This window comes from Cynocephalus volans, chromosome X (assembly GCF_027409185.1).
Source record: "Cynocephalus volans isolate mCynVol1 chromosome X, mCynVol1.pri, whole genome shotgun sequence".
NCBI classification, from domain to species: Eukaryota; Metazoa; Chordata; class Mammalia; order Dermoptera; family Cynocephalidae; genus Cynocephalus; species Cynocephalus volans.
Window position 1 is genome coordinate 41652993 of NC_084478.1, and position 18023 is coordinate 41671015.

Consider the following 18023-nt stretch of genomic DNA (forward strand, 5'->3'; position numbering starts at 1 on the left):
TTTAAAATTTCCATTGAAAGCTCTGCCCTTGTGTGCAGCTGATCTGGGCACAACAGTTTTAGTACCCTCGACTGGAAAGTTTGCTCAACTTTAATTTTTCAGTCAGAACAGTGTAAGCTGAACTGAGATGTCTGTGGTGTTGGCTGTTGGCTGTTGTTTCTGTTAATCATGGGTCCTCCCCAGGCCATGAACTAGATTTTTTTCCTCACAGATTGATGTGGATGGTCTGTGGCTACAGGCTTCATCTTCAACATTGTTGCATTTCTTTTTAAAACAAGTTATCCATTTATAAACTGATGATTTCTTTGGGGGCGCTGCCCCCATTAACCTTTCATAAAGCATCAATGATGCCACCGTCATTTCACCCAAGCTTCACCATAAACTTGGTTTGTTCTTGCTTCAATTTTAGAATTCATGTTGCTCAGACAGGGGCTCTTTTCAAATTGATATCTTACCCTTTTTAGTGCCTCAAACTAGGTTCTATTCAGATGTTATAACAAGTTAGTACGAGTTCATTTTGGTGCAGAAATCCATGCATAGTTTTCTCATACTGTGCATTTTCCATGAACTTTTTGAAGACCCCTTTCATAGATCAAGTAAGAATGCTTATACATAGATAATTCTGGAAGCTGGACAATGAATAAATGGGGGATCATCATACAATTCTTTTGTACATGTATATGTTTGCAATTTTATATATATTAAAAAATGTAGTGAAAATGATTTTGAATTTAAATATGCTTAATCATGGAAAAGGTTATCTACTGTAATTCATCTGTAGTGATTTCTGTGCAAGAGTTGGGTAGGTTAACTACAGACCCTAGCAAGATGAGTGTCATGGACTGTGATTATTTTACTTTTGAAAAACTAGCTATAAATAACAAAGATTTTAAAAATTACTCATACTTTTGTAAATGACATATTAAAGTGAAATAACAAATGTAAGTTCCTAACATTTCCAACTTTTATATAAAACCTCATACTTTTATCAAATTTTCAAATTAGACTTAATGTGCACTTAATATTTACCCCGAATCTAACATTACATGTTCTAATAAAGAGAAATGTAATGAATGATTAGGTTTGTGAAAGAGCATATTTCAGTCCAGAGCAAGAGTCAGAACTAGAACTAGTTTGATGCTCTAAATTACTTCTAACTACACAGAAAAGATGCAGAATGTAGTGTTTGTTTTAGTTTATTAATTTATTTTGCAGGAATCTTTGACTTTCCGAATATGTACTGTTTGGAGGTACGATGCATGCATAGCCTTTTAAAATGCCTTTGTACAATTTCATCTCAAAATGAAAATTCACAGCATACACAGAAATCTAAAAGAGACATGGTATTTACAAGATTTAATAAGTTCTTGCTGCTTTAATGAAGAAACTGATCAATTCTTTTACAGAAAAGAAACATTGGACATTGGGTGCCATTATAAATAAGAATTCTGAATTGTTCAGTCTCAAAGCAACTTTTCATGGCTTTAGAAATTTAAATTGAGTAATCATTTCTATTAATCTCTGAATGCCCAAGCCATGCAAAATCTACTTGTATTAAATATTTGGGGATGCAAATAATACAGAAAAAAATCATGTCTGGTGAATGTGAAAACATCCTCAGAATTAACTTTTACAATAGGAAAATACTGTTAATTCATTCAAAAAGATACAGTAGTGGTGCAACACAGACAGTGCCCAATTTATTCTGATTTTTTAATGTAACATTTCAATTGTCATTTTTCTTTACAGATATACAGACACACACTGTAACAAGGACTCATTCAAGGTCTAACAATGTTACAATATTAAAATAATTCAATTTTTAACTATAAAGGGACGTCTTCACATTCCAGGATACATCATTGATATTTTTAAAGGATGATTCTTTTATGCCTTATATTCTTGCTTTTTATTTATACTGCCAGAAAGACATTACAATAACCTTTTAAAGGACTATATAAAATTGAGTTGCCACAGAAAGTTGGTTATGAACCCTAGATACCTGTGACAAAGCAACGACAAAATTGAAGGAAACACTGATTTCTTTTAATAATTAAAAAGTACTAAAATTGAGACCAGCTCCTTAAAAATTAAACTGCTTATCACACTTCCCATTTCTTCCAGGGAAATAGACAAATTAGCAACATTTTCCCCACCATCATTAATCTTTTCTAAAACTACATTTTTACAATGCATTTCTTTTGTTTCTTAAGACCCCCTGACTCTACTCTCTCCCAAACAAGGTCAATATCAATTCAGAACATTTTACAATGCTTAGAAAGTTTCTGGCTCCTCTATTATAAACTTTTAGGAACTACTCCAAAATTTATGGGGCAATGTACAGAATGGCAAACGTGCTTTCTAAAAACCCAGCTTATAAAACAGTGAAATAATGTAAAATGTACAGTCAGTTCTATGTTACCAGATACATGAAACTAGTCGTATTTTAAGAAAACCTCTTACAAGAAACAAGAAGTACACCAACTGATCCAAAGAGCATAGGCACCTCAGTAACCAGGCATCATCCAATTTATATCCTGCCACTTATATGCCAATTATCTGTACATACCAATCTGACTAGGAGACACTTTAGAATAGGCACCTTGGAAGGTTAGTGAATTCTTGTTCCAACTGGTCATAGGCAAGCAGCAGTCTATATATGGGACACAGTTCAATATATCAAATTTATCAGTGTCAAATCATTTTGCTCATTTTAAAAACTGAATACAGCCTATGTTGGCATATGAAACTTGTAGGCAATTAAAAATTAATGTGTACGAAACTTCCTTAAAGTCAATCTCTGATGTCTCATACCCCACCCTCTACGCCTATGAAATACACTGTCTTCTCATTTTTCCTAGCAGGTGAAAACAATGATTGACTAGATATATTACCAAAGGACTGAAACCACGCATCTACTGTATGAAAACAGCTTATTAGCCTTGATGTATTTTCATGCAATAGTTTTAAAGTCATCTACATGGTTTTAATAAAGCATCAGACTTTTCAGACATGCTACTTTCATTCTCAACTGTCAACTGCCAAGTTAATTGCTACTACTTCAGCACGTCACTGAAGACTGGTAAACCTTTTAGCTAGTACACCAAGCAGTATATATATTTTTTCCCCTAAATTGTTACTGAAAACCAAGTTCGGTTGACCATTACTAAAGAAATATGAAACCATACAAAGGCAAAGGCATATTACAGAACAGTAGGATTGCTAGACTGTTATTGAAGACAGAGACCAGTGTTACAAAAGCCTTTAAAGAATGCTGTTTTTAGGTCCATGCTTTTAAGCCTGTTTTCTTACCATTATTTTCACAGTTTTGCCACAGCTGTTGTACGAGTGATGTTTTATCAGGGTAATTACATTACCATGCCTACTTTGGGAGACGAGTGGAGATATTTTGGGGAATTTTCCACATAAGAAAAAATGTTTTCAAAGCTAGAGTGTGAAATTATGATTTTGATGGAAAATTATTATGAATTATCATGCCTTTGGTTTCATTATGCTATTAAGTGCAGCTTGTTTTTCCAGGTTTGCCATGGATTACTGTTAAATCAGAATACAATGACAGCATGAAGGGTGTGTATATATGTTTGTTTAGGAGGGCACCTAGTATGAGAAAGTGGATATTCCTAAGGTTATAACCTCAGGTGAAATCCCTTAGGATGGGAAAACCTACCAACTTTATTGCTGTTTATATTCACCAAAATGAGGGGAGATTCCAAAATCCAATACTGAGCTAAGAAGAAAATTCAACAATGGCAGAGACCTTAATTAAATGTGCTATTATTAATTGTCCAGTGATGTACCCTAATGAGTCACATGATTTTACATCTCTTCAGTTATCCACACCTTGAAGTTCTGTTTCATAAATGAGTGTTTTAATATTACCTGAACTGCCTGAATGAACTCAATATGATCGCTGAATACAGCTATGTTCAATTTAAAAAGTTCTTTGTTTCAAAGTCCTCTGTATTTATCTTTCTTTTAATAATATTCCTTGAGTAGCCTTCTCTTGCTCCCCAAATAATGCAGTGTGCAACTTTATGATATTGGCCAACTATAATTTCCCTCACATTAGTTTATTCACATATGTGCACATAAATCTTTACTGAACAGCTAATATTGATTTTTTTCCAACTAAATTAGGAATATGGCACAAAGTATTATCTGTGCTGTAAACATTATGAATTCATAACAAAATTGGGAGGAAAAAAAAGGCCCTATGGACTGCAAACATTTCTTAAGAACCACAGCTGAGCTCAAGATTTCCAAATGGATTTTGGAATGGACTTACATTTGGCATACATTCACTGTGCTATTGGCAAAGCGCAGTTTTACAAGAATGTCATTTATAAAATCATACTTTATAAGGACCTATTTGTTATTTTTAAAACGAATAGCCTAATAAAAGCATGCAGTAACTTAAAAAATATATCTCTTATGTGGCATAATTAGGTCTTAGTTACCAGTGTTGATACAGCTTGATGAATCATTGTACAAGCCAAAGGGATCTTATCACCTCTGATTGTACTTTCAAACAAAGGGCATAATATGCCTAATTCCTGACTGCTACAAATCACATTTTAAAACATCTTGTTTGTGTATATGTATGTGTTTGAATTTACCCCTGAAAAAAGCAGCAATTGCAAATACCCTTATCATCTTGTCCAAAAAGAAAATCATATTCTGGGTGAAGCATGGGGAGCCTTGGTTTTCCAGAGAGCTGTGACCATGTAAGTCTGCTCTGGGAATTCACAGTTTGTCTGCATAAACTGTAACATTTCATACCACGATTCAAAGTTCTAGTTTAAAAAATAAGGGCTATTCAGCAGTAACTTTAACAATTGAGATTCCACAGAAGAGCTCTTGACTTATCTACACACATTCTTTCAGGGGTGATTCCTTTCCCAGTTTCAAGTATCCCTTTCTATCTCTCACTCTGCAGTGAGTTGAGAAAGGAAAAAAAACACCTCCCCATTTTCCCTTTCATGAGCACAGCGACCACAATGCCATTCCTTTTCCTCCTGTGCAATCGGAAATGAAAAGGCTGGGCAGATGAACAGATTCCCGAGGTTTCCTTTTTTTCTGGTGGGTGCTCAAAGTTTCACTCTCAACTTGGTGCCAACTCTTCTGACTTCAAGTGTACCGCGGCATCTCACACTGCTCACAGCGATTTAGTGCTGGGTGATTGAGAAAGGTGCAGCTGTCACAATTCCATGGAGCCCCTTCGTAGTCTTCATCTCGGGGATGTGTCCGAGGACTTTGTTTGGTGCCAGTTAGATGCTCTGAAGGAAGTTAGGATTAAAGGAGAGAGAGGGGAAAAAAAAAACAGATTAAATTTTGTTTAAGTATAATCCAAACTGAAATAAAAACTACCACAAAAAGTAAGGGAGGTAATTTTCTACCATATCTAATGTGTAAGCCAATTGATAAACATATCTACTGGAAATGCATAACTGAACAGAAAATTTATAATATATATTCTACTTTGTTCTAAACAGTTTACTTCCTGCTATAAGGAGAAGACGGATAGAAGTCCAGAATAACATGGACCAATGGAACAGAACAGAGAACTCAGAAATCAACCCACATATTTACAGCCAACTGATCTTTGACAAAGGCAGCAAGAACGTACATTGGGGAAAAGACTTCCTCTTTAATAAATGGTGCTGGGAAAACTGGATACCCATTTGTAGAAGAATGAAACTTGATCCAAACCTTTCACAATATACCAAAATCAACTCAAAATGGATTAGAGACCTAAATATAAGGCCTGCATCTTTAAAACTACTAGAAAAAAACACAGGGGAAATGCTCCAGGATTTAGGACTGGGCAATGACTTTATCAATAACACCCCAAAAGCATAGGCAACAAAAGAAAAAACAAACAAATGGGATTATATCAAACTAAAAAGCTTCTACACAGCAAAGGAATCAATCAATAGAGTAAAAAGACATCCTACAGAATGGTAGAAAATATCTGCAAAATATGCATCTGACAAGGGATTAATATCCAGAATATACAAAGAGCTCAGACAACTTTACAGCAAAAAACCAAATAATCCAATTTAAAAATGGGCAAAGGAGCTGAATAGACATTTCTCAAAGGAAGACATACAAATGGCCAGCAGGTATATGAAACAATGTTCAACATCATCAGGGAAATGCAACTCAAAACCACTCTGAGATATCACCTCACCCCAATCAGACTGGCTATTATAAAAAAGGAGAATAACAAATGCTAGCAAGGATGTGGAGAGAGCAGAACCCTCCAGCACTGTTAGTGGAACTGTAAATCAGTACAGCCATTAAGGAGAACAGTATGGAGGTTCCTTAAACAACTACAGATAGAACTACCATATGATCCAGCAATCCCACTACTGGGGATATATCCAGAGGATTGGAAAACATAAGGTCGAAGGGACACCTGCACTCCCATGGTTACTGCAGCTTTATTTACAATAGCTAGGTGATGGAACCAACCTAAATGACCATCGATGGATGACTGGTTAAGGAAATTGTGGAATATATACACTATGGAATACTACTCAGCCATACAAAAGAATGAAATTCTACCATTTGCAACAACATGGATGAGCTTGGAGAAAATTATCCTAAGTGAACCAACCCAGGTAGAGAAAGAGAAATACCGCATGTTCTCACTCATAACCAGGAGCTGAATCCATACATAAACAAATGAACAATAAAGAGAGACAGAGAGACAGAGAGAGAGACAGAGAGAGAGAGAGAGAAAGAAAGAAAGAAAGAAGTAACAATCACAGTAATATGTTGAACTTTCAGAAAACTAGAAGTGGAAAAGGGGGGGCTGATGAGGAATTGGTCAACGGCTACAAAAAATGATTGCTTGCGTATTATAATCACGAATAAGCAAATAAGCTAACTATACTGATCTAACCACCACACATTCTACACAATTACTGAAAATCAACGTTGTACCCCACGTATGTATATTAAAAATAAACTTCAGAATACATTGCCTTCCTAGTTCATTACCCATAGACAGTAGACAGTTATGCTTTATTCCAGCCAAATTTAAAAAACGAGAAATGTTTTATTGCATGTTAAATTAATTCTGTCTCTTCCACAAGTTTTCCCTGACAACTTCAGCCTACTTTGACTTTTCCTCTCTATAGTACTATCCATACTGTATTAAACATCTGACTGGGCTGGCCGGTTAGCCCACTTGGTTAAGAGCATAGAGCTGATAACATCAAGGTCAAAGGTTTGGATCTCTATACCGGCCAGCTGCCAATAAAATAAAATAATCCATCTGACTAAATGTGTGCCTTCTTCCATGAGACCCTAAGCTCTACAATATGCATGTGTTTTATACCGGTGGTTCATAAGTGGTTCATAAATGGCAGTGACAGTTCATAACAGTTTTTCCCAGAATAGTAAAAAGAGAAAGAGAAAGACTGTACGGTTAGTTTTTCTTAAAACCAAATCCATTCAACATAAAAGACTGTCTTTTATTCTCAGATTCTTTCCTACCTTTTTGGCATTAAAATGTCCTTTATATAGTAGTTTAAAAAATTGTCTATACTGGGCAATATTAAATGCTGGCATCCTCATGTTGGTCCCTGGGATTTTATAAAAAAAGTCAAACTTGTCTTGTGTTCCTCTTAGGTTCTCATTCTCTCTGGCCTTGTGCTCAAAAAGGCTGTTCGCTTCTAGAGTTAATTTGTAAGTATGCCTTTTAGAACAGTCTCTATTGAGAGTGGAGTCCGTGAATAGAAGGCTAAAGTTCTTTACATGGAATTCACCCTGGAAACTGGGGCAAGGCCAGGAGGCTGGGATAATCTATCTATAAAAATTAGAAACCCTCTCTATGAACTGAAAATGAGGTTAAGATCTAAGGTAAGCAACCTTTCTAAATAAGTAACAAAAAAGATCGAGATCAGGGAAAGCTTTGTCATTTATTATTTTGGGTTAAGCATTATCTTCCACTGGAAATTAATTAGCTGACTTATAGTTCATCAATTTGTCTTTCATGGCTGGTGTGAACCTTCCCCAAGAGGTAAAGAGAACTGAGTTTTAGACCCTCAACCTTACCCCAACGTATGAAAAGGTTCAGCCTCAATCAGGAAGGTGATCTTAGCCTTACAATACAACAGAAAATTACTGGGTTCTTCAGCCTATTCCTATGACTATAAACAGGAGATGAGCTTGTTTCTCTTGCTTCATCTGTTGCTTCTGACTGCCATTATCAACCACCTTGTCTTTTGGCTCATGACTCCAAAACACATAAATTTAATACAGTTTTCTTTTTTGTCTCATATGGAGGAATAAAAAGCACACATTAAAGCCTTCTGTTAGAAGAAAAATGTTTACTATGCCATTTTCAGAAAAGGTCTTCTCTCATAATAGTATTAAAAGAACAATTTGCCTGAAAACCTAACACTTAAAAAATCATATCTTACTACTGCTGTTGGTTTTTAAAAGACAAGCTCTAAAAACTCAATTTTATCCTTTTCTAATACAAGTGACTTTTTATTTCATGAAGTATTTATTACAGAGTGAGAAATTTTAATATATTAAACTCTTCAGCAGTTACATTCTGTCTTTCTATGTTAATTCCAAAGGTAGTCTCCAATTTTAGGTTGTGGCAGTACAAATGTTTAATATGAAAAGGTTTTCCAAACTCCTCTTTTTTCTAAACTACATAAGTAACTGAAAAACCTCTTTTAACCTAACCAATCCAGGATACATGGGGACTCTCTTAACTATTTAGTACCACAACAATTTAAATTTGGAATAATATATCACTCTGAAGTAACTTACCAAAAAATATATTTAAAAAGCATTTAAATTAGAATTATTTTTGGTCCTAAAAAAAGAAAGTGCTTATTTTATCATGGAGAAGTACTATTTAAATAAATAGAAGCATCTAAAACCCAAAAGGCATTTTAGATATCTGTTCATGTTTGATTTATAGGAGTGTAATTTTTTCTCTTTTATGGCGTATTTTAAAGAGTTAAAATATTTTAGACCTTATGGAAAATAAAAAGAAACTCAAAAGAGCAAGAATATTTATATACAAATAACTGAAGTGAGCAGGTTTCTCCTTTAATATTAATTTTTTAAAATGGATTAGTTATAGTAGGCTAAATCTCCATAAAAATAAAGTCTCATAAATATCACAAATAAACAACTTGTCAGTTTAATCCATATTGCTTCTATTATATAGTAATGAGAATGCAGAAGACAAATTGCTCAAAAGGATGCAACTAAAATTTTTATAAATTCTAAATATCTTCTACATAAGTTTCAAAGATAAATGAAAAATTCATATAAAAGTAGTTAATTTTCAAAAAAACGAGAAATATGCTATTGGTAAAGGAGGAAGTGTTTGTTTTTTAACTTTATAAAGTATAAGGTAGTTTCCTGCTGCTTCTTTGTTCTGAGGATGAGATCTTTTCCACCTAGCTATATTCTCTGCACATTAAGGGGAAGTAAGAGCTGATCTGGCCAATATGGTGGCCACTGGCAACATGTGGCTACTGAGCATTTGAAATGTTGTCAGTTCAAATTGAGATGTGCTGTGAATGTAAAATATACACCAGATTTCAAAGATTTAGTATAAAATATAAAATTTTAAATTATATATGTGGCTCACATTATATTCCTATTGGACAGCACAGCCTTAGAAACTCAGTATAGGCAATTTTTTAAAGCAAAAAATAAAGGTCTGGTTTTACTCATGATAACTCCACATGGGTTAACATGTGTCTTCAGACATTCTGCACAAATTCTGGACACACAAGTACAAACCATCTGCAGCTGCTGCCTGGGTGTCATGGACATCTGCCTGTACTTTGGAGGTCACACTAATTCTTCGGGCTTTTCTCTCAATTGTGCAGGGGTCTGAGGAGTCTGCATAACAAGAAGCAAAGTCAGTAAGAAAAGATCAAGTCATTCATTAGCAAGAGTGATCAAGCACACAAGGATCTCTCATGCAAACCACACAGCTGAGTGTGTTTACCCTTCTTATTACTTCATGGTACCTTTAGTTCTCCTGTGAGGGCAAGGGTCATATTTAATACTGCCTTTGCAACCTATACAGAGCTGTGGCTCTTACAACTTTTTCCATCCTCTCCAACAGCTTGGAACAAATGCCATATTTCACCTGTTTACCACTTTTTAGTAGATTAGGGGTACAAACTCAGTGAAAGCAATTAAATGTCAAGGTGAAAGCAAAATTTGGGAGATTATACTTAAGCAATTCTTTGATTGAGCAACAGTTATTAGAAAAGCATGGGCTGAAAATATACTATCCATACAAAGCTGACCATTATAATAATGATGATGAAAGTACAGAATTTTACAATTAAAGAATAAAAGTAGCAGTACCTGAAAAATCAGAACCAACTCAAAATAACACTATGTACTGACAAACGTGTGCTCCCAAATCATTTCATGAATTCCAAATACCTACACGTGCAGAAGCCCAGTAGACAAGAATTTGCAACACAGACATAAGTGCAGGCATCCTGATTTCTTGCTAGAATATTGTTTCTATGAATTTATAGGTTACTAGTAAGCAACCCTTTGTATTAAGTAAAAATAAAATACGGCAGACTTCATACTATTTGCCCTTAAGAACCAAAGAAAGATCTTGCATTTTCTAATCAGTTCTGAGCCCATATGCAGTCTCCAAGTACAACACACCTTTGGAAATTACTGCTCCAGAATCCTAAGCAAGGGGCTTAGGCACTTAAACACTCCATTATCAGAGTAAACAAAAGCAAAGTAGATGTCTCCTTAGGCTCCAAAGCACTTTTATAGTGTCACATACCTCACCTCACTGACTCTTACAACAACCGTGTAAAATACACAGGTAAGCATTTGGACGGATCATCTCTCTGTGGTGTAAGATAAGATCGGAACAAGGTCAGGAGGCCAAGATAACCAGGACCAGCACTCAGGGCATGGGACACCAAAGTCATTGCTCTTGCCACTGTGTGAGTTACCAGTGAGGGGTTGGGGAGACTTTCTGAGTCACCTGAGAGGCTCACACACACACTGTATTGCTTGACTACAAAGTCCAATCCAAAAAAGGTCTCTCCGTCTCCCTTTCTCTCTGTCCTGTCTTTTCTGTTTCTTTGTCTCTCTCCTCATTTTCTCTCTAATTATCATACTTATTACTCAGATAAACTTCTATATTCTGCTTGGATTTCTAGCATATATCTGTAATAACTCCAAGACATTTATTTGAACCAATAACTAATTCTACCAGTTATTTACCTATTACTACCTTTTACTTTTTGTTGTTGTTGTTAATTTGAGTGGTATTGCAAGCCAATCTGCACTAAACTAGAGTACTTTTAGAAAAGGCTGATTTAGTTTAAAAAACCGAAATGAGAATCTGCAAGTACTTAACAAAAAACAAATTTGTCTTCATAGGGAAAACTAAATAGTTTTTATAAATGTGTGATTTAAAGGCTTCCTCAAAAATTATAGAATTTAATCAAGTTCTATTAATTATAAGCTTTAACAGAAAAAGGTAAAAAAGGTTTAAAAACTATTTGGTAAACAAATAAATAAAAAAAGAAAAAAAAAGATAAACAACCACAACAACATGTTGAACTTTTTAAGAGGAGCGAGCAGAGCTGAGGTTCCCGGGCGTGGGGAAGCGGGAGAGGGAGGAGGGCCAGGCAGGGATTTGTAAAAGGCCATGAAAATCGATTACACTGTATAATGATAAGTATACTAGTTATCCTGACTTGAAAAAAATAAAAAAATTATGTGGTATTTAACAGTAATACTCTTACCAGCAATATCTAATGTATTATTATATAATTAAAGCTCAACTAAATTTCTAAAATACAAATTCATTTATAGTAAAGATGTTGATTTAGATGACTTTCTAGAAGTCTACTTTTTATTAAAACTGGGTACATGCAGAGTATAAACTGCTTGGGGTAGGAGTCACATGTTCCCTTTGTAACAGCAAGCATTTATCTATGTAATCAATCTACACATTGAGCATTCAATACATATTTAAGAAATTGATTGTGACTAGAATCTCATTACAACTAACTCTAAAGGACAATCCAATATCAGCTTTAGCAAATTTTGTTTGAATTAAATGAGCCATAGAAAAGAGCCTTTTTGTTATAAATGTACTTGTAGAGAGACAGATGAAGCTTGCTATTAATGAGATCACATCATGAAATATTAAATGTAAGCCTTGCACAATTCCTAGTTGAGGAGGATACCAAACAGGAACCTCTCACCTTGAATACATTGTGTTGGTCCCAAAGAGAGAAGGCAGAATGACATATTAACAACACTAACATCACCACTACTACAAAACTACAACTCTGACTACATGGACTCCTGGCAACACATCCATCACAGTACCTGAAGTACTTTTCTTTTCATTTCTTTTGTAATAGTCTTTCATATATATTCCTTTGTTTAGCTCAAATGTTTTGTCCCTTTTTATTGGGTTCTTTGTCTTTTTATTATTGTGTTACAGAAGTTCTTTATATATTCTGGATACCAGTCCTTTATCAGATACATATTTTGCAAATATTTTCTCCCAGTCTGTGGCCTGCCTTTTCATTTTCTTAATAGTGTCTCTTGATAAGCAGAAGTGTTGAGTTTCAATGAAGGCTAATCTATCAATTGTTTTTCTTTGTATTGCTTCCCATGTCCTGCCTAAAAACCTTTATCTACACCTAAGTTGCAAAGATATTCTGTTTTGATCCGGAAACCTTATAGTTTAGCTAGTACACTTAGATGTATGACCTATCTCAGATTTTTGTGTATGATGTGTGGTAAAAATCAAAATTTCTGTTTTTTTAACCTGACTATCCAATTCTTCTGGCCCCACTTGTTGAAAAGACTGCACTGGTTGCTTTGGTGCTTTTGTCAAAAAGTCAGCTGACAGTGTGAGTGAGGGTCTATATCTAGGCTCTGTATTCTGTCCCAGTGTTCTATTTCTTTATTCCTATGTCAGTACCACACTGTGATAAATGGAGCTTTATAGTAAGTCCTAAAGTTGGTTAGCCTCAGACTTCCAATTTTGCTCTCTTTCAAGACTTATCTATTTTAATATTAATTATAAGCTTTAACAGAAAATAATATTCTCTTATTTTAGATATTATAGATCTTCCGCATTTCCAAATCAATTTCAGAATCACTTTGTTAATTAAAAAAGAAAAAAAAAGCATAGTGGGGTTATAATTGGCACTGTATCTGCGTGGATACTTCAAAAAGTTTGTGGAAAATCGAATTAAAGGACAATACAAACCTTTCCATGAACTTTTTAAGTACCCTCGTACATATCAATCTTGGAAGAATATTTACCTCAACAATACTGATTCAATCATGAACAAAGTATATCGCTCCATTTATTTGGGTCTTCTTTAATTTCTCTTGGCAATGTTTTGTAGTTTTCAATGTACACATCTCTGGTTAAACTTATTCCTAAGTGTTATGTGGTTTCTGATCATACTGTAATTGGAATTAACTTTTTAATTTCATTTTCCAACTGTTTACTAGTTACCTTGCATCCTGGGACCTTGTCAAATTCACTTCTTAGTTCTAACAGTTGTTTTCAGTATCCTCAGGATTTTTTTTTTTTTTTTTTGCAAATAATTTAATCTGTAGTATGTACAGCTTTATTTCTTCCTTTCTAATCTTTATGCATTTTTTCCCTCAACTTATTGCATGGGCTAGAAACTCCGGGTACAACTTTGAATAGAAGTGATGAGAATAAACAACCTTCCCTTGTTCCCAATCTTAGTGCACTCAGTATTTCACTATTTAAGTAATGATGGTAGCTGAGAGTTTTTCAAAGATGCCCTTTATGAGACTAAAGGAGTTTCTTTCTGTTTTTAATTTGCTAAGAATTTTTGCAAGAATTTCTGCTGAATTTTGTCACATGCTTTTCCTGCATCTAGTGAAATGATCATATGCTTTTTCTCCTTTACGTTGTTAATATGGTAAATTACACTGGTTGATTTTTTAGTGTTATAACAACATTGCATGCCTAAGCTAACCTCAATTTGGTCATGATGTATTATCTTTCTTATATATTGTGAATATTTTATTAAGGATTTTTTTTGCTTTTATGTTCATGAGGGATATTGATGTGGAATACTGATAATGGGGGAGACTAGGCATGTGTGTGGGGGTGGGTAAGGGGTATATGAGAAATCTCTATCTTCTCAATTTTGCTATGAACCTAAAACTACTGTAAAAAAAAAATAAAGTCTTTAGGGGAAAAAAAAACTGTTACAAAAAAAAAAAAAAAAAAGATGGGAAGCATTTCCTCCTCTATTTTCTCAAAGTTTGTGTAAGTTAAGATTGGCATTCTTTCTTTCTTAAATGTTTGACAGAATTCACCCACCAGTCAAACAATCTGGGTCTGAAGTTTTCTTTGTGGGAAAATTCTTGATAATGGATTCAATTTCTTAAATAAATATATATAGCTATTAACATTTCCTATTTCATCTTATTTTTAGTTTTGGTAGGTTATATTTTTCAAAAAATTTGTCCATTTTATCTAAGGTGTCAAGTTTATTGACATAAAGTTCATCACATTCTCTTATTATCATTATCATTGTTTTAACGAATAACCCATCTTTCATTACTAACTGTGGTAATTTTTATTCCTTTTCTTCTAGATCAGTCTATCTTGGAATTTGATTTTTTTAAATCTTTTCAAAGATCCAACTTTTGGTTTTGTTAACTTTCTGTTATTTCTGTCTTCTATCTCACTGATTTATCTTTCCTTTCTTCTACTTTGTTTTTACTTTGTTCTTTTCTCACTTCTTAAGGTAGAATTTTAGGTCATTGATTTCAGATCTTCCTATCTTATATGGGCATTTAAAGCTATAAGTTTCTTTCTAAGCGCTGCTTTAACTATCGCACAGTAAAGAATTTGGCCTTGCCCAAAGAGAGGTCTGGCTTTGTCCTTGGCTCCTGGGAGATAACTTCTAAAACCTTGACATTTCCCAAGTAATAGCAGTGTCTTTGTTATTTATGATGGGCCCCTCAGACCACACCTGAGAGTTTAAGCTAATAATGTGGCTCATGGTGGACATATTGTCCACCATTTCTCATCAACTCGGTCCTCTGTTCAGGGTAACAACTTTTCAATGCACTTCCTTAAGTAGGGCAATTCCTCCATGACAGCCCTTGAATCAATTAACTGAAGGTCACCTGTTGAATTACCAGTAGGTGATACTTCCTTAGTAGACAATCAGCCAAAATCAAGGTTAAAGACTCATATTTTATGAGCCCCCAAAGCTAAAGTGATCAATGATATATATACAACCCAGCAACTTTCAGCATATAATGTTGCCACAGTGCCAAATCTGGTACTTGGCAGTCATCCACTAAGATTCTTCTTTGAACCATTTTTAGAAATCAGTAAGCTATTTTAAGTGCTGATCAGATGAAACATCCATGGTCCTATTAAACAATAAAAAGATGAACAGATACTGCACTGCAACCTATATAAGAACACTCTATTGAGCTTAATATACATGAAAAACTACTCAACCCAAATTTAAGTAATTAGGTCAGATATCATTATTTAGATATAATTTATACATACCCTAATTAAAAATAAGTTTCATGAGATTTTAAAATGTTAAACTGCAAATAATTTTTTAAATAAAGCATTCTTTACTATCTGTATGACTTCATGATCAATCTATCTTGAGTTGCTTAAAGCACAAAGGACTAAAATATGAAATGCATACTTCAGTCTTGAGAACTACAATTCTAAAACAACATGGACTATTAATAAGAAAGGGACAGAAAAAATTAATCTACATTCAATGATTCAATGTTTAAATTTAATTGAAATTAATTTTTAAGATACAGAAATGCCAACTAAGCATTTGGTACATAAAAATAAGAACAGATTTGATACCTTTAAATGAAATCATTTCTATTTAACAATTATCCAAAAGTGATTCTTCCAAACTTTGACTGTGTAGAATTAATTTTGTCCTTGATAAGAAAACACCTAATCCCTGTCTAATTGTTATAGTCACCTTTTGAGTACACAAAAATTCTTTTGTTGCCTGAAAATATCCTTAGATCTACTGCAGATGTGACTTTCTATTCTAACATTAGACCTTTAAAATCCTAATTATTTTATGAGAATTATCTATTAGTATCATAAATTTTACAGTACTGAGTAAATTTATAATGTTAACTATATAATATACTGTTTTGAATTTAAAAAAAATAAATTATATGTCTCATTTAATTACCTCTAACAATAATTCTAGAAGTTATTAATTTTAAGTGTTTTTTAAAAATTAAAGTTTGGGGACATTTCATTATTGCCACAGTAAACATCAATATGGTAACTTTGTTTATGCTGACCAAGTTAATGAGTATCTTTAATGGAAATGTCTTCAGATATATATGTGAACTCCCAAAGAATTTTGATATTTATTTCTACGATGTTTGTGACATTTCTCTACTTACCTTTTTTAGATGGCTTGGGTGGTACAACTGGGCCAGGTTCTATGTTGTCATAAAAATTATTCATGGCTTTTGGATCAAAGTTTCCTATAAAGAAAGTAAAATCACCAGACATTTAGAACTCTTTCTCCTGTTATCTGACTTTTAAAAATAAAATATGTAAGTAAAACATGAAGAAGGGAAACTTTTCCAAGGTTTCAAAATTCTTTATATAAGTATTATCCTACCCTCCTCCCACTAAAATTGTTTTCTTTATCACCGTGAGAAAAGACTCAAGAACACCACCACACCAGTGTTTATATACAATGTATTACCTGAAGGAATATTTCTCTAACTGTAAGGCTAGTCTCCTTAGGCATGTCGGGCATTTGGGGAGGTAAATGAAGGAGAAACAAAAGGATGGCTGAACTATTTTCTATTTCTGCTTGTTTTGATTTTAACAAACAAACCATGAGAAAGAAGACTTAAATAGTGAAAGCCTGCTTTCATGTCTTTCATAATTTACCTTGAAATTTTATTATTATAAATTCAACTGTTAGAGATAAATATATAAATTTATAAAGACTAATCAAGTTCTATTATCTAAGTAACCTGGATAAATGTGAAATAACATCAGCAGCTCATGGATTCCTATTCTCAAGAAAAGCAGAATCCGAAATGTTAAATTAAATATTGCCTACAGATTTATCAATGATAAAAGGTGATATGGTGCCAATTTCAGAATAGAGCAATCCCTGAGAATTTTGTCATGCACAATCGTCAGTCACCTCTCTTAAAATGCTGACTCCTTAATCTAGTCTCTGTATTTCAGCCACATCTCTTGCTGTGACTCCTCCAAGGTCAGTTTTGATCCACTGCTAGTTTTGGGTCCTACCTTCACCTCTGTGAACCTATCACTGTACTGTGTTTGTTCTAACCAATTCCAGTTATGCTTTATAACTGTACCTGTGCTTATTTGCAGAAGATTCTGTATGGTACTGATAGTTTAAGTCTACTGAATTTCTAGACCTAATTTTTTCCCCAACAAAAGTTTTCCTTACTAAAACCAACAATAAAGCTGCATTTTATCAAATCATGCACTGACTTGCATCTAGTCTAAATGCTCCCTTCCTCCCCACTGCCAAAAAATGTTTAGATTACTTCTCTAGCTCAAAAGTTTAGATAGGACACTTATTATTGAAAGTTTTCTAGAGTGTGGAAGAATAGAATTTAGTATAAAGTGGATATATTTGGACACCTTATGAAAAGAGATTTAGAAATGTTTAAGTACCAAAAAGCTCACTGTAAGGTCACTGCCCAATGCAGACCCCAAACACAGCTCTTCGTTTATAAAACCCCAATAGTGGTTTCCCTTGCAGGTCCTATTACAAATGTTTTATCCAGTTGGATCTGCTATTTTAAGACAATTTTCTGAAAACAATTCCTGTGGTAGCTCATAAAAGCCACAATGCTATTTGACATATTAATTGGATCTTTTTATGCTTTAAGATGCTACATACGTATTCCTTTAATTAAGTTACAACTGATGTTCTAAT

The 18023-nt window shown here is 33.9% G+C and overlaps 1 protein-coding gene across 2 annotated transcripts in view; it reads right to left on the reverse strand.

Moving 5' to 3' along the window:
• Positions 1–1375: 1375 nt before the first annotated feature.
• Positions 1376–18023, reverse strand: part of TAB3 (TGF-beta activated kinase 1 (MAP3K7) binding protein 3) — a 57825-nt gene continuing 41177 nt past the window's right edge. For both annotated transcript variants that reach the window (XM_063084123.1, XM_063084125.1), the window contains exons 8-10: positions 16492–16575; positions 9805–9906; positions 1376–5297 (exon numbers count right to left, since the gene is read on the reverse strand). In XM_063084123.1, the coding sequence (XP_062940193.1) occupies positions 5149–5297; positions 9805–9906; positions 16492–16575 (335 nt within the window). In that variant the 3' untranslated portion in view covers positions 1376–5148. The remainder of the gene's footprint in view (positions 5298–9804; positions 9907–16491; positions 16576–18023) is intronic.